The following is a 27,588-nucleotide window of genomic DNA, read 5'->3' as shown; positions in this document are numbered from 1 at the left end:
TCAGTTGTACAACATTTTACATTTACATTTTAGTCATTTAGCAGACGCTCTTATCCAGAGCGACTTACAGGAGCAATTAGGGTTAAGTGCCTTGCTCAAGGGCACATCAACAGATTTTTCACCTAGTCGGCTCAGGGATTAGAACCAGCGACCTTTCGGTTACTGGCACAACACTCTTAACCACTAAGCTACCTGCCGCCCCTGCCGCTACCTGCATTCAACTGAAATGTCTTCCGCATTTAACCCCACCCCTCAGAGAGGTGCGGGGGGGCTGCCTTAATCGACATCCATGTCATCGGCACCCAATGCTAAGGCTTGTGCTGCAGTCAGAAACAGAAATGATTCTAGCTAGTTCATTGCTGGAGTGAGTAACTGACGGCATAAATAATGAGGAAGTTAATTAGCGGGGATAGCTTTGTCTCGACTCTGGTGTGGCTGGGGTGATAATCCACAGAGAGAAACTGGCTACAGGAACAAAACTGCCTGCTTTACCTTTCCTGCCAAAAGCTTAAACTGATGAGGGAAAACAATTGCCAGATGAACACCCCGTCCTATCAGCACATCTACAACAAACATCATCTGCAACTCCAAAGACTGATCAAGGCTGAAACAAAAACCTCTAGAGACCACAAGCCTTAAAATGAAACTCAGAAATAGTGTAGAAAAAAGGAAATCCAGTTTAAAAATATTTGATTCAAAATAAAATGTTTATGCCCACATCAGGTGGTCATTTTGAGGAGTGCCCAAAATTTTGACAAGGCGTAAAGTATCTAGGGGACCAGGATGGTGCATCCCCTTCACCGGTGACACTCAAGCTGGACTTGAGGACAGATGTTCTAAATAGTCAGATGGATGCTGAGGTCCTAGTCCTGCTCCATGGGCTCCTCACTGGTCCCCGTGTCCAGGCTGCCGCTCTCCATGGCGCCCTCTGCAGGTGGCTCAGGAGTACTGCTGGAGGGAGCAGGGGCTCTCTCTTTCCTGGCTCCGATCTCCTCACTGCTACTGCTGCTGACGCTACTGCTGCTGCTGCTGACTGGGTCACTGCCCTCATCGCTGTCCCGGGCCTCAGGGCTCTCCAGGACGCCAGCAGGGGCCTGCTGTTCTGACTGGTCCATGTCATTACATTCCTCTTGGGAGCCACAAGGAACCTCCCTCTCTGCCTGCTCGTTCTCCCCGGGGTCTGCTGATGGCTCCAACTGTGTGCTCGATGGCTCTGTGGGACAGGCAAGGACACAAAAATAGAGTTAGGAATGTTAACTGCATAAGGGGTTGCTGTAGATCTGGCACGCAAATAAGCTGAACCTGCTTTGAACACCTCAGAGTTCTGCCAAATCAGGCAACTCCTGGTTCTGCTCATACACTTACTAATATCCACAAAGGATTTTACCAGCAATTGATGTCGGCATAATGCGATAAAAAAGAAGAGGAAAAAAAGAGTGAAAAAACCATCCTACCTTGGTCTTCACAAGTCCCAGCAGTACTGGGAGCCTCACTTTTCTTCTTGTCGTCATCCTCCTCCTCCTCCTGGACCATGGACTCTGCCTCTTTCGACAAACTGTCAGTGTGGCCGGGTCTGAGGGTGTCCCCCTCCTCTTCATCCTCCTCGTTGAACTTGAGCCTCTTCACCTCGTGTTGCTCCGCCTCCATATCCTCCTCTTCATCGTCGTCATGGTGCTTGTTCTTCACAGAGCTCCCCAGGGTACTTGATGCCGACACCTCACTGAGAAAGAGAAGATTCATCACACATTCAATTCATCAAAAGAAACGTAGGAAGTGAGTATCACACCGTCTGTTGGGTAGCAACTGAAGTACCTGGAGGGTTTGTCGTGTCCCTGCTCTGTGGTAGGGTCTTTGTTTTCTGTACTGTCCGGTAGGCCGTTTGTCGCTAGAGAGAGCTTTGGTCTGTTCAGCGGCCTGGGGGTCCCTGGGCCATTCACTTTCCTGCAAGAAAATAGAGGAAGAGTGAAAGAGCGTAAGAAATGTGAGTGGTTTACTTTTCACATTTACTTTTAGGCAATTATCACTGACATGAAACTAGGGTGAGAAAATAGGAACCTGTCATTTGAGCTTTACCTCTCTGTAAAAGCAGATGAGTTCCCAGGCAACATAACACCATTCATTCTATTCACACCACTGCATCCGTTTTTCCTTCATGACAGAGAGAAACATAGAGTAATTCCGAACATATTTTACTTCATATAAACTATACAGTAACAAAAATATAAATGAGCTGAAATAAAAGATCCCAGAAATGTTCCATACGCACAAAAAGCTTATTTCTCTCAAATTTTGTGCACAAATTTGTTTACATCCCTGTTAGTAAGCATTTCTCCTTTGCCAAGATAATCCATCCACCTGACAGGTGTGGCATATCAAGAAGCAGATTAAACAGCATGATCATTACACAGGTGCACCTTGTGCTCGGGACAATAAAAGGCCACTAAAATGTGTAGTTTCATCGCACAACACAATGTCACAGATTTCTCAAGTTGAGGGAGCGTGCAATTGGCATGCTGACTGCAGGAATGTCCACCAGAGCTGTTGCCAGATAATGTAATGTTCATTTCTCTACCATAAGCTGCATCCAATGTCGTTTTCGAGAATTTGGCAGTACTTCCAACCGGCCTCACAACCGCAGACCATGTGTAACCACACCTGCCCAGGACCTCCACAAACGGCTTCTTCACCTGCGGGATCGTCTGAGACCAGCCACCCGGACAGCTGATGAAACTGAGGAGTATTTCTGTCTGTAATAAAGCCCTTTGTGGGGGAAAACTCATTCTGATTGGCTGGGCCAGCTCCCCGGTGGGTGGGCCTATGCCCTCCCAGGCCCACCCATGGCTGCGCCCCTGCCCGGTCGTGAAAATCCATAGATTAGGGCCTAATGAACTTATTTAAATTGACTGATTTCCTTATATGAACTGTAACTCTGTAAAATCATTGAAATTGTTGCATGTTGCATTTATATTTTTGTTCAGTATAAATACAACGAACCACCTCTTTGTAAAATAAGAACAAAAACAACACTTACTCTGAAGTAGGATGCACACAGCTGACCACCATCACATTCTGGAAGAAGAAAAACCCTTCATTAAAAACCTAGAATAGAAATACTATTTAATTGATACTATATAACATATACAGACTATACAAATCTAACACTGCACAACTGCTCCTAAACAGACATGGCACTCCACTCACCTTCTCAACACCTCTGAGGAATTTCTCTGTCCCTGTGTAATTCCTCTTGGGTTCTGTAAGCAGCTCACACAAACGCTGGATCGTAAATGGAATTCTGAGGGAAAGACAGCAAGTAAGGAGTTTATTAAAATAAACCTGACGTAAGGCTAGCTCAAGGTAAAAAGTGATATTCGATAGGTATAAAATAAACAATAATGAGATGTGTGTTTACAATTTGGTTGCCATTAAGCACTACAGTACATGTGACGTCTATAAATGCCTCTCCAGTAGATGGCGCCATTGTATAACCACCACAAAGTCAGCAATGGTTAACTCTTTAGACGGCATGACATGATTGTACCTACCCATTGTATCCATTCACAATCTTCAGTATCCTCTCCTTCATGTCCTCAAATGGAATGGACTCCACATTGGGATTGGCTACCCCCCTTTGATCGGGTGCTGAGGCTTTGAAGTCGTCCATCACCTTCTCCAGTTTGAAGAGGAAATAGCTTTTAAACTGGGACCACTGAACACTGGAGAAAGACAGAGTACAGATCTCTTAACAAAAGTAATATAGCACATGCAGATGAGAAGACCAGGCATGATCTATGACTAGGCCTATTCCATCATTTGAACCAGTGGTGTTCAAGTTAGCATGCTTCATCCTCTCATATGCATGATATCTGTAGCTACAAGCTTGTCAATAGGAACATTCCTTACATGGTTTCTCCAGTCTTCGCAACATGACACAGAAACTGGTCCAGCAGGGGAGCCACTTCTTTCTTCCCTTTATTGTCAAAGTCTAAAGAGAACAGTGATATCAAGTCAGTTAGCACAACAGAGCAGTGAACTTAGTGATAGATTGGCTTTCTTATGAAACCATTGACGTTAACTAACTAACGTTAATGAAGACGTGTGACTACAACATTGGCAGTGTGTTTAGCCATTTAGCTAGCTAAGCTAGCTCACCAGCTCCAGACAGGAAAATGCCAAATGGGGATGATCGGGTTAGCTAGCTTGCTAACTAACAGTGACACCAACTGAGAATTTTAATTGTGTTCTCATAAACTGTTGTCCTTTATAACGAACTACCCAGCGAGCTAGCTAATTGTGGCCATTGGCCAGGTTAAGTGAACTCAAACTTGCAAGCTAGCATGTTAGCTAGCTCGCTGGCCAACTTGCCAGTTGGCTACATAACATCAACAGTTAACGTTAGCTAGGCTTACTTTGATTATATTGTCTTACTAGCTAGTTAGCTAACTAACGTCGTAGTCAATAGAAAAGCTCACAATCCAACTAACTGGAAATGGTAGCTAACTACCAATGGTGTATACATAATTGCTAACTACCGGTAGCTAACTTAATCAGTTCATTAGTTTGCTAACGTCAGCTAGCTAAGCTAATGTTAGCTGTGCGGTGATGGAGTTGTCAAAACCATCATTCTAACTAGCTAAATTGCTGAATCCAGAAATCAATATATAAACATCTGGAGGTTTGAGAATTGATAGCTAGCTGCCTTTAAGCTAAAGAGGGAATAACGTTAGTTAGCAACATTGCTTATTCTTCCGAATGTTAGCATTAGCTGACTAGCTAACATTCGCTTATAGCTAGCTAACGTTAGCTACATTCAACACCTTCTGGCAATATAACAACTGTAGCGTAGAATAAAGTAAAACAAAAAGTCTGACTTTCTTTAAGTATTATGCTATTCTTAAGAACCCCAAAAACCTTTGAGCGCCTCTTGGAGTGAGTCAATTTCCATCATGTTGTTGTCCTCTGTCAGTCTGGGAGCAAGAGGCAGACTAGCGGTGGCTGCGTTCAACACACAAAAAAAGTGGATCCGTGCTATTTGGGATCCTTGGGACGTCACTACCCCATTGAAGTTGAAATGTAAAATGGTTAAGATACGTTTTAAGGTTAGGTAAGAGTTAGGGACAGATATAACAATGAGATTTAGGTTTAGTTATACAAGTCTTTGGTTAGGGTTTAGGGCAAGGACGTCCAAAGGATCCCAGACCCACAACATGTGAGGGGAAGAAGAAGCGTTTTAATATGGCGCTCGTGAGGTCACTGCGGATCAGATTCAGAACGCAGAAAGTACAGGGAGTATGCTGCAGTTCAACAAGTTGCACAATAGATTAAGTAAAGGATCAACGGAACGCAGACGTTGATCAGATGGGCGCACATTCAACAAATCTCATCTAACAAAGTGGATTTTCTTCAAATCCGTTATGATGTATGTATTGTAACAGACCCCACAATGTGGTTACTAAAGTCCAATTTGGATATACTGTTTTTGGCTGTATAACATATACAAGTGGTCCATTTTCAGGTTTAGAAGAACTGGTTAGCGTAGCTAGCATACAGAAATCGGTGGTGGTAGTCAATGCCGTTTTTAACTGTAATGCAGTTGATTGTTAACGATGACATGAAAAAGTGCCGGGGTTGACATCCATAAAAGCATCATACTCCGATGTTTTACCTCAACGTAGTGTGAAATACACATAAACAATAGCCTAAATTATGGCTAATTTTGCTGGGGGGCAATGAGGCGACTCAGGATCTCTCGACCCACGGCCCTTTCCTCCTTCGTTTCCATGGCAATTATATTGTTTAGGTCGAGTTCGATTGACCTCTCTACCACAGATAGAACAATGAGACAGATATTTCACTGGATGTATAAATGTGAAGCATCCGGTTGGCGTTTCCACTCACTAACAAATATGTGATGGATTTTGGCCAACAGTCATCGATTAAACATTTGATCTCAATACAGTTTTCTGTTCCCAAAACTAGAATATGTTATGAACAGTGGACTAAGTTTTGTAGACTTTACCCTTTGGAAACATTTTTAAAAATCGCGCCGTTTAGGAGTGCAAAGGCTAAGTGAGTTATTGCACACGCGCACTTTAGAGTAGGTGTTCCCTAACAGAAATATGCAGATGTTTACTAGAACGCGCCAATAGGATATCGCTAGTGCCCACCTCCTTGCTTGTTCTGCCCACTGTAATAATATAATATGCTATTTAGCAGACGCTTTTATCCAAAGCGACTTACAGTCATGTGTGCATAAATTTTTACGTATGGGTGGTCACGGTGATCGAACCCACTACCCTGGCGTTACAAGCGCCATGCTCTACCAATTGAGCTATTACTAATTTGTTCCCATTGGAAATGAAAATCTGTGGTCTATCTTGGTTTAGTTTAAAAAATATTTCTCAACCGCATCTATGGACCACTGGAGGAAGAAAAAAAAAAACACTTGACAAAGTACCAGATTACTACTACTATAATTACTCATCTGTAAAGTTACCTGCTAAATGGTTATGAAACCATAGCTGAACTGTACATTGAACATTAAAATAATTACATTGCATTTGGAAAGTATTCAGATTAAATTGTTTTTTTTTCTTCTCATCAATCTACACACAATACACCATAATGACAAAGCAAAAACAGGTTTTTAGATTTTTTTGCAAATAAAAAAATGTATATTATAAAACTGATATCACATTTACATCAGTATTCAAACCCTTTACTCAGGACTATGTTGAAGCACCTTTGGCAGCGATTACAGCCTAGAGTCTTCTTGGGTATGACGCTAGAAGCTTGGCACACCTGTATTTAAGGAGTTTCTCCCATTCTTCTCTGCAGTTCCTCTCAAGCTCTGTCAGGTTGGATCGGGAGCGTCGCTGCACATCTATTTTCAGGTCTCTCCAGAGATGTTCAATCGGGTTCAAGTCCGGGCTCTGGCTGGGCCACTCAAGGACATTCAGAGACTTGTCCGGAAGTCACTCCTGCGTTGTCTTGACTATGTGCTTAGGGTCTTTGTCCTGTTGGAAGGTGAATCTTCGCCCCAGTCTGAGGTCCTGATGGTGGCAGCATCATGCTGTGGGGATGTTTTTCAGCGGCAGGGACTGGGAGACTAGTCAGGATTGAGGGAAAGATGAACGGAGCAAAGTACAGAGAGATCCTTGATGAAAACCTGCTCCAGAGCGCTCAGGACCTCAGACTGGGGCGAAGGATCACCTTCCAACAGGACAACGACCCTAAGCACAAAGCCAAGACAACGCAGGAGTGGCTTCGGGACAAGTCTCTGAATGTCCTTGAGTGGCCCTGCCAGAGCCCGGACTTGAACCCAACATCTCTGGAGAGACCTGAAAATAGCTGTGCAGCAACGCTCTACATCCAACCTGACAGAGCTTGAGAGGATCTGCAGAGAAGAATGGGAGAAACTCCCCAAATACAGGTGTGCCAAGCTTGTAGCGTCATACACAAGAAGACTCAAGGCTGTAATCGCTGCCAAAGGTGCTTCAACAAAGTACTGAGTAAAGGGTCTGAAAACTTATGTAAATGTAATATCCGTTTTTTATTTTTAATACATTTGCAAACATTTCTAAAAACATGTCTTTGCTTTGTCATTATGGGGTATTGTGTGTAGATTGATGAAAAAACCCTATTTAATCCATTTTAGAATAAGGCTGTAACTTAACAAAATGTGGAAAAAGTCAAGGGGTCTGAATACTTTGAATGCACTGTAGGCAGGTGTGTGCCTTTCCAAATAATGTCCAATCAATTGAATTTACCACAGATGGACTCCAATCAAGTTGTAGAAACATCTCAAGGATGATCAATGGAAACAGGATGCACCTGAGCTCAATTTGGAGTCTCATAGCAAAGGGTCTGAATACTTATGTAAATAAGGTATGTTTTATTTTTTATAAATTTGCAAACATAAAAAAAACTTTTCACTTTGTCATTATGGGGTATTGTGTGTAGATTGAGGGGAAAATGTAATTAAATCAACTTTAGAATAAGGCTGTAACGTAACAAAATGTGGGAAAAGTGAAGGGGTCTGAATACTTTCCAAACACACATGCCAGCATCTTCAAGCTGGAGGGTTTCTTCTATAATAACCAAGCCTCTAAAAATCATTACCTTGCTAATTGCCATGCTTTCTTCACGTTATGTACTTCAAGATAGGCATACATCTGACAATCAACTCTAGTGTCCCTTGCATGTTTTATTTCAATGTCTTGAATCTATAGCTGCAAGGCTCTGCATATCCTATGTTACACTAATATAGACACAGAACTGTTGGCATATTATCTTTATTCTGAAACAAAGAGTAAACATAAGCACGTATAAATACAACCAAATAGAGTTTCCAGTTTAAATGATTACCGGTAAAGACACATGACAACTGATGGAGTAGGCTACACAAACGTCACATTATAAATCCTTGCGTTTATTGTCCCGAGTCCACATATCACTGATAGTATGACATTTATAGCAAGACACTTTTTCATTAAGTTTGCTGTCCTTTTCTTGCACAAAAACAAACATAACATTTAAGAGCATTTATGAATACACATGGCACATATTGTTTTGAAAATACAGTCCCACTATTATAAGCGCTAGCACTTTGGCAGTTGATCTGAGACAACTACACTGCTTTTTCATATAGGGATTTGCAATACTTTGACAATTGAATAGGGGAGAAATGGTATGCATGCCCTGTCCTAATTGCACAAGTCAAACTATTACAGCAATCAATAGGGCAGGGGTAGGCAACCCAGTTCCTGGAGTGCCGCAGAAACTGCAGGAATTTGTTCCAACTAGGCACCACACCTGACCTAATTGATCACTTCAGTGATTGCATAAATTCAACACACCTGGTCTTCCAGGTCAGCTAAAGCAAAAACATGAAGTGCCAGGAACAGGGTTGCCTACCCCTGCAATAGGGCATTTGGCTACACATCTTCTATACAAAATATTAAATGGTAATTTCTAGTGTATGATATGTTCATGATACTGTGTTTAATACTGTCGCTGGCATTGGAGAACTGGACAAGTTTAATCACATTCACTCATTCCCACATGTACAGATATGCAAGTGATTTTGTCTTTGACAGAAAGCTCTGGTTAAGCAAAGGCCCATTAGCTTTGCTTGACATAAAAGGATCAATTAGGCGCCAACCTTCAGGCAGAGTGGGATAATTTCAAACCATTTCCAGAAGCCTCTGGTATAAAGGCATTACGGCAGACACGTTCATGCATATTTTAAGAGAAAAACAAAATAAATTCCCACATAATACTCTCCACCAGGACTTATCCTGAACTCAAGAAAGCATTGGACTTTAAAAAAAGTATAAAACAAATCATGAAGTTTATCATCACATTTTCACCTATAAATCAGGTTATGTAAAAAAATTAAGTGGGTGATCAGGCAAGCTTACCCCACACACAGCATCATTGACCAGCACTGTATGCCTGTCCTTCTACATGACCATCATGATCCATACCACCATTCCAATCAAATGGAATGTCATTTGTGATCCGCTGTGTGTTACAGACACCGTGCAACGCATTCTGATTCCATCAATCGGTTTCCAGACTAGTTCTGTCAAAGTCATAATATGGCAGTCTGGTCTGGGGACTCCTGACATTGCACATCTTCCACAGAAAGATTCCCATAGGGATGTCAGAAATAACTTCCTCTATCCAGTTTCCTGTAGTTATTTAGGTGGAGGCTTCACATGACGGACCACTTTCTTCTCGTACATGGTCCTCATGGTCTTCTCTACCTGTTTGAGAAACACCTGGGGAATCCGACCACACAGGGTGTTGACGGTGTCCAGAAACTTGGTCTGGAGGGGATAGAACAGTGACTGGAACAAGTTGTCCTCAAAGGGGTACTGTAAAACAGAACCATTGCATGCCTCAGGGTTAGACACCAGTAGTGGTAGCTTATCAAACCTCTTATAAATCAACTGTGCCATTGGCTTACTGTAGGTACTATAGAAGGGGATGGATATGAATCATATTGTCTGGTTAATAAAAGGCTTATCTGTGGGCAGCAGAGGGGGCTGATGTTGCTGTGAGACAAGGATTTCCTTATGTTAACATTTCCACAGCATTTCCAAGGAGAGAAAAGGACAAAGGACAGAAGGATTTAATACCAAGGTTGATCATTTTCTGAGCGCCTCCCCCTTCATTTTGTTGCCTTTGTCCCAGAGGATGTAACTGGCAATCTAGTAAAGAAACTTGCAGTTTTTAGTGAAACAATCTACTCAAATGAATATATTATTCTTACCTCATGTATTGCATCATACACTACTTTAAAGGCTGGCTGTTTGTCATCGTGATACACTCCTCGGTTGCCGTGGAGAATGGACACGCCTTCCTGTTCCGCTCCTTTACAGTTGCTCCCATACATGCAGTGATCAGGCCTGTAGTTCCACTGGCATGGGAAGGTGTACAGACACTCTGCAAACACAGGAACACACCATTACATGTCTGTTACATCAGATTTCTGCACAATGTCCCAAAGCTTACCACAGTGCATACTGTGACACCAATATTGAAAAAACTACCAAAGACAGAAAAAAGAAACCTAATGACTTCAACATACAATGATAATCGTTCAGACCTCATGTTTTGCTGATCCCAAAAACATGTCAATTATCAAATGGCTTGCTTCACAACTAAAATTATTCTAGTCCTTTTAAAAATGCATTAAATCTTGACTTGGGAAGGGAGAAACACCAATGGAGAATCCCCTTAAACCAGAAACAAGGGCAGCAACCTAGTCTCAGAGCATTTCGTATTATTCTGTAAGTAAATCCTAGACACTCCATGTAGTATGATATGTTATGTTTTGTATAGTATGTATTCATTTGTGGATGTCCATCACCTATTTCGTATATGATATGTTACAAATTACATTTCGTATTATTTTACGAATTTGCTAAATGTACAATATTATGAGAATTTGCCAAACATATGATAGGTTACGAATTCTAGCTAGGTAGCTAGGGGTTAGTGTTCAGTTTAGGAGTTAAGTTAAATGGTTAGGGAAAGGGTTTAAGTTAGGGTTAGCTAAGTAGTTGAAAAGTAGTAAGTAGTTAAAGTTGGTAATTAGCTAAAATCCAAAATTGTCCGTGATGAGATTTGAACTCGCAACCATTGGGTTGCTAGATGGGTTAGGTGTTAGGGTTAAGTTTAGGAGTTAGGTTAAAGGGGAAGGGTTAGCTAAGTAGTTGCAAAGTAGCTAAAAAGTAGTAAGTAGTTGATAATGAACTAAAATGCTAAAGCTGTCCGTGATGAGATTTGAACTCGCAACCTTTGAGTTGCTAGACGTTTGCGTTATACGCCCACCCATCCACCCCACTTTCGTTTCTGCCTTAAGTAACCATATGTCTTATATAACGTAACATATCATACTAAATGGAGTTTCTCTGATTTACATACAGAATAATACTAAATGCTCTGTGACCAGGTTGAGGGCAGACATAAAAGGAGAAAGATCAGACATGCCAGGGACTGAAGTCTTTCCATGGTGGAGGCAGATAGTACAGTGACTGGCTGCTCCCTGCACATGGCCCTTTTTCAAATAAAAAAATATTTGGGGATGCTGCTAGGGATATGCTTGTTTACTAGACAGGTTCCATTCATGTTGTCAGACAAACAATGCTCCAGCCAAGTCTACTTCAGGCTTGGAACACTTAGTACCTGTGACTGAATCTGCTGCTGCAGCCGCAGGTTTGTTTCGTTCCACAGCATTTACCTCATTTAAGAGAGTTCTTTCATGTGGTTGTATTAGAGCAGGAAAACCAATAACTACACCTGCCTGAAGGAATTGTATTGAGTTCCATACAAGCTGACATTTATGCAAACACCCATGGATTCACGTTTTGGGGAAACATTTTAAATTGATGCAGGCCTAAGTACAGCTCTTGCTGTCAACATGAATGGCGGTGAAATTATTTGCCATTTTATTTTCTTATTTGTGGGTTGGCAGAGTGTACCTGGATTGTAGTGGAAGATAATGTTGAGGAGGTCTTGGTCGCCCCAAGTGATGTGGTTCTTGTACTTCTGGTAGAGTGGGTGGAGGAGGTCCTCCCATGACAGGCCACTGGGTATCATGCTGTTCTGGAATAGGAACAGGGACTGGTTTACTCCACAGCCTAAATAGCAGCTACAATTCTTACACTATGCCCAATTTGAAAGGAGCAAACTGCTCCTTCTTGGATGAAGGGAGATCCCAATATGAGCTTGATTGTGCTGAAGCACTGCTCTAATGTGAGTGTGGCAATCACAGAGCCTTAATCATGGCCTCCACTACATTGAGCACTCAGACTGTTGAGACGGAGTGCCAATAAGTTACATATCTTAAGCTGGCTGGCTTCAGATAGATATGATTGACTGATACAACTACTCTCCTTACAGCTTTCAACTCAGAGGTGGACAACAGGGCAGAAATGCTCAGTAGTGAGTGACATGGGATAGGGAATATGACCAAAAGGTTGATTGATTGATGATGTTCCATACTTTGAACAAAGTTCTTCGGATCCTTGTGAGGTTCATCAGCATGACTCCTGAGTTGACCCCGGTGACCCCGTAGAAGGGGTGGCGTGCGAAGCGGCTGTACCAGCCAATCTTGGGGATCTCATGCTCTGGGGCCATAGCAGCCAGCTGGGTGGTGTTGAAGGCCTTGAGGAAACTCCACATATCATCCATGGGCCTGAGGAACAGCACGTCTGTATCCACGTAGAGTAAAGAGTCCACATCCTTCAGGATCACCTGTTGTCACAACAATCATCATGTGTAAGTTACAATCAGAATGTCATTTTCTCCTATTGCAGTGACAGTCCATTATACATACAGTATGTGCCATCTCAAAACATACAATGGCTTGAGGGAAGAGTACAATCACAAAGCAATCTGTTCCTGATGAGAATCAAATATCACTCGGCTCCTGCAAAGTATATGGTTTGTGTAGCATCATCTGCCAATCAATCAAATTGCAGTCATGGATTGCTTACCACTTTTTACAACAGTGCAATGCAATGTGTACAAAGACAAAGCAATGTGTGCACACTGTGATGATTCAAAGATTGTCCATAAAAAAATATATATGCATGTCCATTGAATTCAATCTCTGGAGATTGCTGGTTTGTTAAGTAAAGGTCAATGGGTATGAATAAAGCCATATATTACCATGCTAAGGTAATTGATTATATACCAATTTAATATAACAAGTGAAACCCATAATAAAGGATATACACTATTATTCTCTGGGTATATCACTCATATGCTTGTGTAAACTAAGCTAAACCTATCTAATAGAAAATGCATTGGGGTCAGGATGCAGCCCAGAGTGTAACAGAAATAGGAAGCGGATGACCTGGACAATTATCTAAACACATTTGCTGATGAATATATATTTGTCATTTGAAAGACTCTGTGTATATGTTTGATAAATACGATATAGTACATAGAGAGGTGAGAGAGAAGATGTGCTGCAGCCTTACAGGGAGAAACAGCCTCTGGGCAGCGCAGGGCTTGAACAGCTTTTTCCATTCCTCTGCATTCCCCACAGAGAAGGTGATTGGGTAGATACTGTACTGGAACTTGTTGGAGATACCGCGGGCCCACTGGCTCAGCTGAAAGAGAAACCACACAAAGTTACTAGACACCATCATCATTAGCTGTTAGAGGTAACACAGCCATTTTAAGATGCCATCACAGGAAGTCTCATATCTAACTTCCAAAGTAACAAAACTGCAACTCGAAAGGTTGAGTCAAGAGGTGTATGGGAGAGTGATCACTAAAAGAGCAAACGGAAATATTCATTATTCTGACACATGATACACTCCTGAGAGTTCAAGTCTACATACACCTCTAAGGAAGTCCTTGTAAACCAATGAAGTCATGTCTTTACAGTAAGTGCAGTTGTGTTGTACATCGACCATAAGGCTGCCAGCTGTTGCTATAACTACGCCTAACTCCCAGTGAAACTAACCTAAACATGAGGTAGCAGATTTGAGGCCCATTCTGTCCAAGCCTGAGGGTTACCCCCTCAAAGTCAACACTGCTGTCACACATAGAGGCCTATGATTTTCTGCTCTGTTAGATACTGAAGCCCTCCATAATCGGCAGCATTATTAAACAATTTGGCCCCAAAACAAAGATCAGTGTGAGGAGCTAGCAGGGTTTCTGTTGACTAGGTGCACAGATCAACGAGGCCAGAACCCTTTTCAGCCCTTCGCTTCTACCTCCTCTTTGACCAGCGCAGGCAGGCCAGACATAGAACGTTCCATCTCCTGCACATATGCTACTGATTTTAGGGTTTAACTAACTCGACTTCCTGGCTAGCATGAAACCAATTATAATGGGGGAGGTTCTCACATGGTACACAGACCATACTCCATAAACACCCAAAGGGCATGTAGCCTCATGCATGCATGCTGTTTTGGTTTACCGGTATGTATACCTTTAGGTTTACAGCTACACAGTAGCCTAAGACATTGACTTTGTAAAGCTTGGATCGTGAATAAACAAACTAAAAGGTGACTTTGAAATGTTGCATAGGTAATTCAGTGAGACAAATGTCTGGGTGATACACGATCGACCTTGAGATAAAAGGGTCTGATGTCTGTAAGATGTTGAAGAGGGCAAGCGAGAGGGAGTTCAAAAAGCATAAATCTGTCTTTTTTTCAACATGCTCAGATCTGGCAGTAAATGTAATATATTACTGACCAGCAACCAAGATATGCATGAGTCTTTGAAAATATTCAAAAAGGCTGATCTTTTATTGAGAATTAGAGTGTTACTTTTCCAGAAACATACCGTACCTAAAGCCTAGATCATGTACTCTAGTACCTGCCTGACGGTACTTACCCCCTTTTCAAACTGAGAGGCCAAGGGGTCCTCTGCAAAAATGTGGAACTTGATCCTCTTGATGCTGAAGAGGAGGGCCGACTTGACCATGGTGAGCGTCTCGTCCAGGCGGTTCCCACAGGCCACCACGGCCAGGTGCATGACTTCCTCAGCTCGGGTGCGCTTCGATGAAAGCCTGCCCAGTCCCATGTCACTCCTCTGTCTGCTACAAGGGAACACACAGGGGCAACATGACTCAGACTCTCAGTTTACAGAAGCCTCCTCATCAACTGTCATCCGAATAGCAGAACCATGCCGCTCCAAAGCAAGGCTGCTACTTCATCAAGGACATATCAACTGCAACGCCATGAGAGTTAAGAGGCACAGCAGGAACATGACAGGATATGCCTGAGACACATACATTCCAGACAGCACATCATCACACTGTTTCTACTGACAGACAGCTAACCAACATGTCCATATTCAAGGCCTCCGTTAAGACGTCCCTGCCTAGTGTTCAGAATGAGCAGCTCTCCCTCCCCCTGTACTGTAGGTCTGTATATACCCTATGGGCTTTGTTCTCTAATGCTCAAAGCCAGTCATTTCTATATCCGATTTAAAAATGCTCTCTCTGCACAGTGGCAGAGACTGCCATTTCATTCAAATGGATTCAGCAGAGCAGAATATATCACAGTCTGAAAAGTATATATTTGTATTGCTCAACGTAGAACTAGACCTAAATGCTCAGCGCTGCACTTTATGTATATACTGTATGGGCTGTGTTTTTTGTTTTATAACACCTGTATATATGTATACATTAGCATGGAGCAAAGGAAGAATACAAACTCATGGCCACAAAAATCCTCATTTAGAACAAATCGTCCTTTGTAACTCTGTCTATCAGTTGTGTGAGGATTTTGGAAAGGAAACAGACTAGTCTGTCAGAGGAGAGTGCAACACCTACCCAAGAGCTTCATGTACTAGGCAAATAATGTGTCTACTAGTCTAAAAATCTGAGGGGGGGGGGACTGAAATTTGCCAGGTGGGTTGCAGGACAGTCTCCAAGCGTGACACTTCGTTTTCTGCATGGCTGAGGGACAATCACGCAACACCGATTACGATTGATGGCAGGGCTCAGAGAAACCTGTCCTCTAGTCTAGGCTTTGACGGCTCTTTCAAGAACAATTCATGTTTATGAACATGTACTGTATACATTAGTAGGGGGAAAGTAATACAAAATACTGAGGGAGTGGCATACTGTCTTTTAATGTGCAACCTAACCATAAATGTGTTGTTCTATGATGCATACTATATCTGGCCTGGACCAGTGAAATGAATGTTGTGAACACAGTTAGACCCAGCAAAGCCCCGTTACGAAGCACATGCTGCTCATGTGAGGTAATCTGACAGTGTTAGAACTATATTCCACCCATCTGGAAACATTTGGACAGACTCAGACTAGCTCTGAGGGGATACAACAAGAACTGAACTAATTATTGACAACATAGTACTGTGGATGAAGGCTGTGAGAAGGGAATTTCACCAGATGTTTTAGAAAAAATAAGAAAAATGTGCTTGCTTTCCTTTCTGAATATGAAAGTCCTCCCCATGCATAACATATTTCAATAAAGTAACATTCTCTTTGAGTGAATCATCACCCCTAGCTACGTGTATTCTGATAAACAGATTTTCCAAGTTACTCAACACCAGCCTCTGCCCATGTCTGCCAAGAGGTACTTTCTCCCTCTTTCTCTCCTTCATTGGCTCACTCTCCTGCAGTTTAAGTGAGTCAGTGAGCTACCCAAAAAAAATAGCTTTTTTCCCCTTGATGAGGCCCACATAAGATGTCCCTTAAACCTCGCCAGGATGCTCGGGTAAGCAGGGAGGTTTTAAAGACCTGCAGACAGAGAGAGCAGTCTTTAGACATCCAAGATGACATTTAGCTTTAGATAATGTTACTGCAATGGAATGAATACCTTGTTGGTATTCATATTACACCAGGGCTAGCCTCTCTCCACTGGCTTCCTGTTAAGGCTAGGGCTGATTTCAAGGTTTTACTGCTAACCTACAAAGCATTACATGGGCTTGCTCCTACCTATCTCTCCGATTTGGTCCTGCTGTACATACCTACACGTACGCTACGGTTACAAGACGCAGGCCTCCTTATTGTCCCTAGAATTTCAAAGCAAACAGCTGGAGGCAGGGCTTTCTCCTATAGAGCTCCATGTGAGAGACGCAGTCTCGGTCTCGACCTTTAAGTCTTTAATGAAGACTCATCTCTTCCATAGGTCCTATGATTGAGTGTAGTCTGGCCCAGGGGTGCGAAGGTGAACGGCAAGGCACTGGAGCGACGAACTGCCCTTGCTGTCTCTGCCTGGCCCGCTCCCCTCTCTCCACTGGGATTGTCTGCTGGCTTACTAGTGCTCTTCCATACCGTCCCTAGAAGGGGTGCGTCACCCTCTAGTGGTGTGGGGGCTGTGCTTTGGCAAAGCGGGTGGGGTTATGTCCTGCCTGGTTGGCCCTGTCCCGGGGTATCGTCGGATGGGGCCACAGTGTCCCCCAACCCACCCCTGTCTCAGTCTCCAGTATCTATGCTGCAATAGTCTATGTGCAAGGGGGCTAGGGTCAGTCTGTTATATCTGGTGTTATTCTCCTGTCTTATCTGGTGTCCTGTGTGAATTTAAGTATGCTCCCTCTAATTTTCTCTCCCTCCCCTCCCGAAGGACCTGAGCTCTAGGACCATGCCACAGGACTACCTGGCCTGATGACTCCTGGCTGTCCCCAGTCCACCTGGTCGTGCTGCGGCTCCAGTTTCAACTGTTCTGCCTGCGGCTAGGGAACCCTGACCTGTTCACCGGACGTGCTACCTTGTCCCAGACCTGCTGTTTTCGACTCTCTCTCTAGCGCACCTGTTGTCTCGACCCCTGAATGCTCGGCTATGAAAAGCCAACTGACATTTACTCCTGAGGTACTGACCTGTTGCACCCTCTACAACCACTGTGATTATTATCTGACCCTGCTGGTCATCTATGAACATCTTGGAGAACAATCTGGCCTTAATGGCCATGTACTGTTATAATCTCCACCCGGCACAGCCAGAAGGGGACTGGCCACCCCTCAGAGCCTGGTTCCTCTCTAGGTTTCTTCCTAGGTTCCTGCTTTTCTAGGGAGTTTTTCATAGCCACCATGGTTATACATCTGCATTAGTTGCTTTTTGGGGTTTTAGGCTGGGTTTCTGAATTGCACTTTGTGACATCTGCTGATGTAAAAAGGGCTTTATAAATACATTTGATTGTGCTCAGGGCACACTATTTTACAATATTCCAGATGATGAAGACAAGTGTTTGTTGTGACGACAGTATCATATATGTATGAAAAATGTATGCACTCACTAACTGTAAGTTGCTCTGGATAAGAGCGTCTGCTAAATGACTCAAATGTAAATATATGTACAATTTTCACTTGCCTGAGAAATGTAGGGAAATTCCACAAACAATGATGAGCAGGAAAGAGTAACCAAGACAACATAATAGCATTTATCTTATGGCAATTCTATCCCTCCCTTTCACCAGAACCAATGGTAAAGGGTCTAAAGCTAAGGGAGATGTGCAGTTAATTTCAATATCAGAGCGTTATGTTTGTGAAACCTGCTTTAGTCATTTTCCTCCATCACAGTCACCTTTTCACCCCATTTCTCTTATCAGTAGAGGGCACATGTGTGGGTGTGGTCACTGCCAGGACACTATGGTCCTGTCTGAATGCTTTATAAATGCTTCCAACCAAATCCCTGATCAAACAGGACAGTGTAGGGCAGGGTTTCCCAAACTCGGTCCTCGGGACCCCAAAGGGTGCACGTTTTGGTTTTTGCCCTAACACTACACAGCTGATTCAAATAATCAACTAATCATCAACCTTTGATAATTTGAATCAGCTGTGTAGTGTTAGGGCAAAAACCAAAACGGGCACCTCTTGGGGTCCCGAGGACCGAATTTGGGAAACGCTGGAGGTGAAAGCAAGCTTTACAACAGAAAGCAATGCCTTTAGACTATCAAATATGGGCTATATTATCATATCAGTGATAGCCTGACAGAAGGAAGACTATAATAGGAGACACAAATAGTCAAAGACGATAAACCATTTCCTAGTTATTGTCTGCAAGGCACAGGAAAGAGGGAATGAGCGCATGGGATGACACATTCACGTGTTCAGACTGTTTTGACCAGTAGTTGAGGTCATCTAAACTGAACAAAAATATAAAATGCAACAATTTGAAAGATTTTACTGAGTTGCAGTTCATAAGAAAATCAGTCAATTGAAATAAATGTATTAGGCCCTAATTTATGAATTTCACATTTCAATGGGAATACAGATATGCATCTGTTGGTTACCTCATGCAGCGCAACACATCTCCTTCGCATAGAGTTGATCAGGCTGTTGATTGTGGCCTGTGGAATGTTGTCAGGTCAAGACCCTGGTGAGGACGACGAGCACGCAGATTAGGTTCCTTGAGACGGTTTCTGACAGTTTGTGCAGAAATTATTCGGTTGCGCAAACCCACAGTTTAATCAGCTGTCCGGGTGGCTGGTCTCAGACGATCCCGCAGGTAAAGAAGCCGGATGTGGAGGTCCTGGGCTGGTGTGGTTACACATGGTCTGCGGTTGTGAGGCCGATTGGACATACTGCCAGATTCTCTAAAACGTTGGAGTTGGCTTATGGTAGAGAAAGTAACATTCAATTCTCTGGCAACAGCTCTGGTGGACATTCCTGCAGTCAGCATGCCAATTGCACACGCCCTCAAAAACATGAGACATCTGTGGCATTGTGTTGTGACAAAACTGCACATTTTAGAGTGACCTTTTATTGTCCTCAGCACAAGGTACACCTGTGTAATGATCATGCTGTTTAATCAGCTTCTTGATATGCCACACCTGTCAGGTGGATGGATTATCTTGGCAAAGGAGAAATGCTCCCTAACAGGGATTGAAACAAATTTGTGGCCATCATTTTAGAGAAATAAGCTTTTTGTGCGTATGAAAAATGTCTGGGATCTTTTATTTCAGCTCATGAAACCAACATGTTACGTTTATATTTTTGTTCAGTGTATATTTGTCTAGAACGGCTTGTTTACTTTGAAGGGACATGACATCAAACACACATCATATTCTAAAGTTGGAGTAGTTTAGCACCTTGACTTGAAGCCATAGGTCCTGTATGTGAGTTTAATTCTAAAAGATATGTAAGTGTATGCTCGTCAATCCCCAGCAGTGTAATCAGTGGGTCTCCTTGGAGCCCTCTCAAGGTGACCTTTAAACCCGTTAACCACAGGACTTAAAGGGATAAACCCCACAAAACGACAATTATTTTTACACTCGAGCCTTTTTCTTAAACCGGTATACAGACAATTATTTGAGCTCATCATGGGATCAAATATGCACCCAACTCACCGAATAGGTGAGAGATGACATGCATTATGTGCCAATACCTTTGCAATAAATCTCATCAATACATTGATCAGTCATTAAAATAAATACCTGTGATAATAAAAATTTGATTTGTATGACAATTGCAGGTTTAGTCCTCTCATGACAGATCAAACCATTGTTTGTTGCCAACGTCCTTGACCATAATTGAGATTTGAGCCTATGTATGTTTTTATGGGGGGAGCACGTCTTCCTAAATGAATAGAGAAAGGATACGTGTGGACTCATTCCACAACTTCCAAAAGGAACAAAAGAAACCATATCGGTAAGCAGATATTAATGTAATCCGTAGAATAAAAGTGCAAAAAATCCCTACATTACTTTTGAGACATCTTACGTCTTTAAAATGTGTGCCAAAAGGTTGATGGAAAAAAAAATAGGCGTGGAGAACGCCAATAAATCACATCAACATTAACAAGCAATGGTCGAAAATTACTTACCGCTTTGCGATCGCATTGCCTCCTCTACTGACTACTTTCGCTTCTTTTCGGTCCGTGAGTGGTTGTTTCTGTGTTATGTGAAGTTCGTGAGGCTTTTTTGTTAACTTTGATGCAACAATGTTTCCAAGCCCAGAGGACGTTGTTAAATAGTAATCCTCCGCAACTTCTTTCAAAGGCGGATCGTCTGTAGCATTCCCCCCCAAAAAGTACAAAAGTAGAAAAACTCCAAAACAGACAGCGATCACAACAACTTTGCAATGAATTCTCATCATGGGAAATTGTTCTAAGGATTTGGAGGAGCACAATATTCCTCTTTCATGTCTGTGAATTGGCAATAACAGCTATAGTTTACATTTTTTCGTTACTCCTCCGTTGCATTATGCTGCTGATGATAAGAGAGCGAAGAGGAGCTTTGCACATTCATGAACATTACTCAGTGGAGGAGGGTCTAATATTCTCTTACCGTAATCTCTAGATTAGATGTTGTTTGTGGTATCAAATTGAACTCATCAATCGCAATGCATCAGTGACTGGATTTAAAAAATTCAATTGTATTGATGAAAAATCTACCAACACCAGACAAACAAATGTATTGTGCGTTGATCTGGGGGAGCATATGTATTTTTATGTTAATTAATGTGGGGCTTGTGGAGAGCATGCCTTGTTTTGTTTTTCCAGTAATGAGACACGTATCTTGTGATATCTAAATATCAGGGCTGAATATCAATAACACTTCAGATGTTCACAAATCACTGTTTCATGGAACTACTGTGACTGTAGCCTACATAGTGTGATTGGTCAAAATACCTCTGCAAAGTGGTTTGGACCTTATGGCACACCAGTAATACTGTACTTAGCATTGAAATTAATAGAGGGGCTATGTCATAAACCCTCAAAGTTTCAGAATGGTATGAAAATGGCAGCCATTGTGGTCAGGAAGAAATGCAAACCAGTCTAATTGGAATAAAAAGCAGTTATGGTATGTAATATATCCGAAATTGTGTAAAATAATTACCCCCTGTCTGAGAAAAAAAACACTTTTCAACCAATATGATCTTTGGTTTTAGAAGTGGGGGGGAACATAACCTGGCGGAGGGTCTGGAGGCATCTAAAGCTAATTTCCTGCATTTTTACACAATCCAATATGACGTCTCTATTTAGAACAAAAAGGAAGCAAAAATGCCCACAGTCATCAAGCTAGGTAAGAGATCATTATTAAATATGTTTAAGTGATTAATAAGACTGAACTAGATCAAATGTAATTAAATAATAAAAATAGCCTAACAAATGATCAACTCTTGAAAAAATACAAAGACTTTTGATTGTCTTTATTAAGACATCCTCTATATCAAATTTCAGCCAGACAGACCAACCAGCCCGAGCCACCTGCAGTCTAGACAATAACTAAACTCTCTCCCAACACAAGTTCCTTCCAAATCAAATCAAATCAAATTTTATTTGCCACATGCGCCAAATACAACAGGTGTAGACATTACCGTGAAATGCTTACTTACAGCCCTTAACCAACAATGCATTTATTTCTTAATAAAAAAGTAAAATAAAACAACAACAAAAAGTGTTGAGAAAAAAAGAGCAGAAGTAAAATAAAATAACAGTAGGGAGGCTATATACAGGGGGGTACCGGTGCAGAGTCAATGTGCGGGGGCACCGGCTAGTTGAGGTAGTTGAGGTAATATGTACAGTGGGGGGAAAAAGTATTTAGTCAGCCACCAATTGTGCAAGTTCTCCCACTTAAAAAGATGAGAGAGGCCTGTAATTTTCATCATAGGTACACGTCAACTATGACAGACAAATTGAGAGGAAAAAAACAGAAAATCACATTGTAGGATTTTTAATGAATTTATTTGCAAATTATGGTGGAAAATAAGTATTTGGTCACCTACAAACAAGCAAGATTTCTGGCTCTCACAGACCTGTAACTTCTTCTTTAAGAGGCTCCTCTGTCCTCCACTCGTTACCTGTATTAATGGCACCTGTTTGAACTTGTTATCAGTATAAAAGACACCTGTCCACAACCTCAAACAGTCACACTCCAAACTCCACTATGGCCAAGACCAAAGAGCTGTCAAAGGACACCAGAAACAAAATTGTAGACCTGCACCAGGCTGGGAAGACTGAATCTGCAATAGGTAAGCAGCTTGGTTTGAATAAATCAACTGTGGGAGCAATTATTAGGAAATGGAAGACATACAAGACCACTGATAATCTCCCTCGATCTGGGGCTCCACGCAAGATCTCACCCCGTGGGGTCAAAATGATCACAAGAACGGTGAGCAAAAATCCCAGAACCACACGGGGGGACCTAGTGAATGACCTGCAGAGAGCTGGGACCAAAGTAACAAAGCCTACCATCAGTAACACACTACGCCGCCAGGGACTCAAATCCTGCAGTGCAAGACGTGTCCCCCTGCTTAAGCCAGTACATGTCCAGGCCCGTTTGAAGTTTGCTAGAGTGCATTTGGATGATCCAGAAGAGGATTGGGAGAATGTCAGATGAAATCAAAATATAACTTTTTGGTAAAAACTCAACTCGTCGTGTTTGGAGGACAAAGAATGCTGAGTTGCATCCAAAGAACACCATACCTACTGTGAAGCATGGGGGTGGAAACATCATGCTTTGGGGCTGTTTTTCTGCAAAGGGACCAGGACGACTGATCCGTGTAAAGGAAAGAATGAATGGGGCCATGTATCGTGAGATTTTGAGTGAAAACCTCCTTCCATCAGCAAGGGCATTGAAGATGAAACGTGGCTGGGTCTTTCAGCATGACAATGATCCCAAACACACCGCCCGGGCAACGAAGGAGTGGCTTCGTAAGAAGCATTTCAAGGTCCTGGAGTGGCCTAGCCAGTCTCCAGATCTCAACCCCATAGAAAATCTGAAAGTCCGTGTTGCCCAGCGACAGCCCCAAAACATCACTGCTCTAGAGGAGATCTGCATGGAGGAATGGGCCAAAATACCAGCAACAGTGTGTGAAAACCTTGTGAAGACTTACAGAAAACGTTTGACCTGTGTCATTGCCAACAAAGGGTATATAACAAAGTATTGAGAAACTTTTGTTATTGACCAAATACTTATTTTCCACCATAATTTGCAAATAAATTCATAAAAAATCCTACAATGTGATTTTCTGGAAAAAAAATTCTCAATTTGTCTGTCATAGTTGACGTGTACCTATGATGAAAAGTACAGGCCTCTCTCATCTTTTTAAGTGGGAGAACTTGCACAATTGTTGGCTGACTAAATACTTTTTTTCCCCACTGTACATGTGGGTAGGGTTTAATTGACAGATTAACAGAGTAGCAGCAGCGTAAAAAGATGGGGTGGGGGTGCAAATAGTCTGGGTAGCCATGATTAGCTGTTCAGGACTCTTATGGCTTGGGGGTAGAAGCTGTTGAGAAGCCTTTTGGACCTAGACTTGGCGCTCCGGTACCGCTTGCCATGCGGTAGCAGAGAGTCTATGACTAGGGTGGCTGGAGTTTTGAGGGCCTTCCTCTGACACCGCCTGGTATAGAGGTCCTGGATGGCAGGACTCTTGGCCCCAGTGATGTACTGGGCCGTACGCACTACCCTCTGTAGTGCCTTGCGGTCGAGGGCCGAGCAGTTGCCATACCAGGCGGTGATGCAACCAGTCAGGATGCGCTCGATGGTGCAGCTGTAGAGGATTTTTGAGGATCTGAGGACCCATGCCAAACCTTTTCAGTCTCCTGAGGGAGAATAGGCTTTGTCGTGCCCTCTTCACGACTGTCTTGGTGTGTTTGGACCATGATAGTTTGTTGGTGATGTGGATGCCAAGGAACTTGAAGCTCTCAACCTGTTCCACTACAGCCCCGTCGATGAGAATGGGCGCGTGCTCAGTCCTCTTTTTTTTCCTGTAGTCCACAATCATCTGCTTTGTCTTGGTCACGTTGAGGGAGATATTGTTATCCTGGCACCACACTGCCAGTTCTCTGACCTCCTCCCTATAGGCTGTCTCATTGTTGTCGGTGATCAGGCCTACCACTGTTGTGTCATCGGCAAACTTAATGATGGTGTTGGAGTCGTGCCTGGCCATGCAGTCATGGGTGAACAGGGAGTACAGGAGGGGACTGAGCACGCACCCCTGAGGGGCCCCTGTGTTGAGGATCAGCGTGGCAGATGTGTTGTTACCTACCCTTACCACCTGGGGGCGGCCCTTCAGGAAGTTCAGGATCCAGTTGCAGAGGGAGGTGTTTAGTCCCAGGGTCCTTAGCTTAGTGATGAGCTTTGAGGGCACTATGGTGTTGAACGCTGAGCTGTAGTCAATGAATAGCATTCTCACGTAGGTGTTCCTCTTGTCCAGGTGGGAAAGGGCAGTGTGGAGTGCAATAGAGATTGCATCATCTGTGGATCTGTTGGGGCAGTATGCAAATTTGAGTGGGTCTAGGGTTTCTGGGATAATGGTGTTGATGTGAGCCATGACAAGCCTTTCAAAGCACTTCATGACTACAGACATCAGTGCTACGGGTCGGTAGTCATTTAGGCAGGTTATCTTAGTGTCCTTGGGCACGGGGACTATGGTGGTCTGCTTGAATCATGTTGGTATTACAGACTCAGTCAGGGACATGTTGAAAATGTCGGTGAAGACACTTGCCAGTTGGTCAGCACATGCTCGGAGTACACATCCTGGTAATCCGTCTGGCCCTGCGGCCTTGTGATTGTTGACCTGCTTAAAAGTCTTACTCACATCGGCTACGGAGAGCGTGATCACATAGTCATCCGGAACAGCTGGTGCTCTCATGCATGCTTCAGTGTTGCTTACCTCGAAGCGAGCATAGAAGTGGTTTAGCTCGTCTGGTAGGCTTGTGTCACTGGGCAGCTCGCAGCTGTGCTTCCCTTTGTAGTCTGTAATAGTTTTCAAGCCCTGCCCCATCCGACGAGCGTCAGAGCCGGTGTAGTACGATTCAATCTTAGTCCTGTATTGACTCTTTGCCTGTTTGATGGGTCCCGCTCCTTGAAAGCGGCAGCTCTACCCTTTAGCTCAGTGCGGATGTTGCCTGTAATCCATGGCTTCTGGTTGGGGTATGTACGTACGGTCACTGTGGGGATGACGTCATCGATGCACTTATTGATGAAGCCAGTGACTGATGTGGTGTACTCCTCAATGCTATCTGAAGTATCCCGGAACATGTTCCAGTCTGTGCTAGCAAAACAGTCCTGTAGCTTAGCATGTGCGTCATCTGACCACTTTTTTATTAGTCTTTGACTATTTTGAGGGCCTTATGAAAGTTACCCAGTGTAATGTATCGACTTGACTCAGACTCACGGGAATCATTGACCTGTACTTTATTCCTGGTCCCAAAAACCCATCCAAACGCATACCCCAAGCATTGCCTCCAATCCGTTCCTCACATGCCTCATAGTGCCCTGCTGGTATTACACCACTAGGTGTCGCTAATACACTACATCCCTCCTCTTCTTAGATGTTTGACTAACCATTATGATAATACATCTCCAACTGCAGATCTATGCATTATAATGTAACAAAACATTATCTAGTACTCAAAATAAAGTATCTCTCGTATACAGTATTTAAATATTTTCCAACAACAACATAATGTAATGTCTACTTTACTTTCTTTAAACTACCAACCATAACACTGGTTATATTGCTGGAACTCTTTTGTTGACAATGTTTATTTGACAAAATTCTTGCATGAACCTTTCTGTGATGACTATGGGTAGACTGCCCTGCCATTGAGACTGTGCCGGAGATTATTCTGCTCCATTATGGCAGCATGTCTATCTAACATAGTCCTTCAGATGCACAGCTTGTTGTCTGAGTCTTCGGGGTCGAGGCTGTAGTTGAATGGCCTCGTCAGGTGCAGGCACTTGTCTAAGCAGTGTGTCAGGCTCTGCCCAGTCAGTGTCTCTGTCACTTGTAATCCATTGTCCTGATTGTGGTTGTATCCACAGTTTCACAAAATAAACATGTCGCATGGCCCTCTTGCTATTCCTTTCCAGGACAACCGAGTTCCCTTTCCTGTCCATGACGGTGTATGGCTCTGGTTCAAAGGTAGTTGGTTGGTTGCTGTAGCAGAACCATGTCACCTTGCTGGATTGTGCTTTCAGTTGCTCTCCTAGATCTGTCGGCGTTCTGTCTGCCCTTTTCCTTCCTTTCAGCATCAGCAAGCCGAATGGCGTTGTCATGTGGTTCAGCTCCTGGCTGCATGTCGGCTGACAGCTCTGGCAGTTTAGTTCTAATTTGGCGGTTGAACAACAGTTCAGCTGAACTGTGGCCTGTGACTGAGTGTGGCGTACTCCTGTAGGCCATGAGAAACGTCTGTAGTTTTGTGCGCCAATCCTTCCCTTCTGATTGAGCAGTGCGGATTGCTTTGACAAGCATCCTGTTCTGTCTTTCAACTTTGCCATTGGCCTGAGGCCAGCATGGAGTGATGCGGCGGTGTCGGGTCCTGTTTTCCTCCACGTATGCTCGGAAATCACTCACAGTGAGAGGAGCGCCATTATCAATCACAATAGACTCAGGATACCCATGGACTGTGAACGTCACCCTCAGGCTTTTGATTATATCGGCGGTGGTGATGCGGTTTAGGATACTCACATCAACCCATCTTGAGTAGTAGTCTGTTGTTACAAGGAGGTGTTCTCCTGTTGGAAACGGGCCACACATGTCAATGGCTACGATCTGCCATGGTTTAGCTGGTAGCTCTGTTCTGACTGTGGGGACCTGCTTTGGTGGTTTGCCATTGACTTGACATGCTGGACAGGACTTCACGAGCAGTTCAACCTCTTTATCAATGTTTGGCCACCACACTCTTGTGCG

The 27,588-nt window shown here is 43.2% G+C and overlaps 2 protein-coding genes across 5 annotated transcripts; both read right to left on the bottom strand.

Annotated features, from left to right (window-relative positions):
• Positions 1–216: 216 nt before the first annotated feature.
• LOC121578278 (serine/threonine-protein phosphatase 4 regulatory subunit 2-B-like) lies at positions 217–5,754 on the bottom strand. 3 transcript variants are annotated; one of them, XM_041892531.2, is made up of 10 exons: positions 5,666–5,754; positions 4,912–4,995; positions 3,904–3,985; positions 3,546–3,716; positions 3,202–3,295; positions 3,032–3,069; positions 2,074–2,148; positions 1,813–1,941; positions 1,455–1,720; positions 217–1,213 (listed from the first exon to the last, which is right to left on the bottom strand). In XM_041892531.2, the coding sequence occupies exons 2-10, from the start codon at positions 4,946–4,948 to the stop codon at positions 864–866; spliced, it is 1,242 nt and encodes a 413-aa protein (XP_041748465.2). In that variant the 5' UTR covers positions 4,949–4,995; positions 5,666–5,754; the 3' UTR covers positions 217–863. The 3 variants fall into 3 exon arrangements, with proteins under 3 accessions (XP_041748465.2, XP_041748467.2, XP_041748466.2); XM_041892533.2 differs by lacking the exon at positions 5,666–5,754 and having other exon boundaries at positions 4,912–5,100; XM_041892532.2 differs by lacking the exons at positions 2,074–2,148; positions 5,666–5,754 and having other exon boundaries at positions 4,912–5,026.
• A 2,656-nt stretch (positions 5,755–8,410) lies between these two features.
• Positions 8,411–21,178, bottom strand: LOC121578277 (glucoside xylosyltransferase 2-like). Of its 2 annotated transcripts, none has more exons than XM_041892528.2 (7): positions 20,768–21,178; positions 14,869–15,073; positions 13,500–13,631; positions 12,517–12,768; positions 11,994–12,117; positions 10,280–10,452; positions 8,411–9,881 (listed from the first exon to the last, which is right to left on the bottom strand). In XM_041892528.2, the coding sequence occupies exons 1-7, from the start codon at positions 21,037–21,039 to the stop codon at positions 9,702–9,704; spliced, it is 1,338 nt and encodes a 445-aa protein (XP_041748462.1). In that variant the 5' UTR covers positions 21,040–21,178; the 3' UTR covers positions 8,411–9,701. The 2 variants fall into 2 exon arrangements, with proteins under 2 accessions (XP_041748462.1, XP_041748463.1); XM_041892529.2 differs by having other exon boundaries at positions 14,869–15,070.
• Positions 21,179–27,588: the final 6,410 nt, after the last annotated feature.

This window comes from Coregonus clupeaformis, chromosome 12, assembly GCF_020615455.1.
Source record: "Coregonus clupeaformis isolate EN_2021a chromosome 12, ASM2061545v1, whole genome shotgun sequence".
NCBI lineage: Eukaryota > Metazoa > Chordata > Actinopteri > Salmoniformes > Salmonidae > Coregonus > Coregonus clupeaformis.
This window is presented reverse-complemented; position numbering and strand designations above follow the sequence as displayed.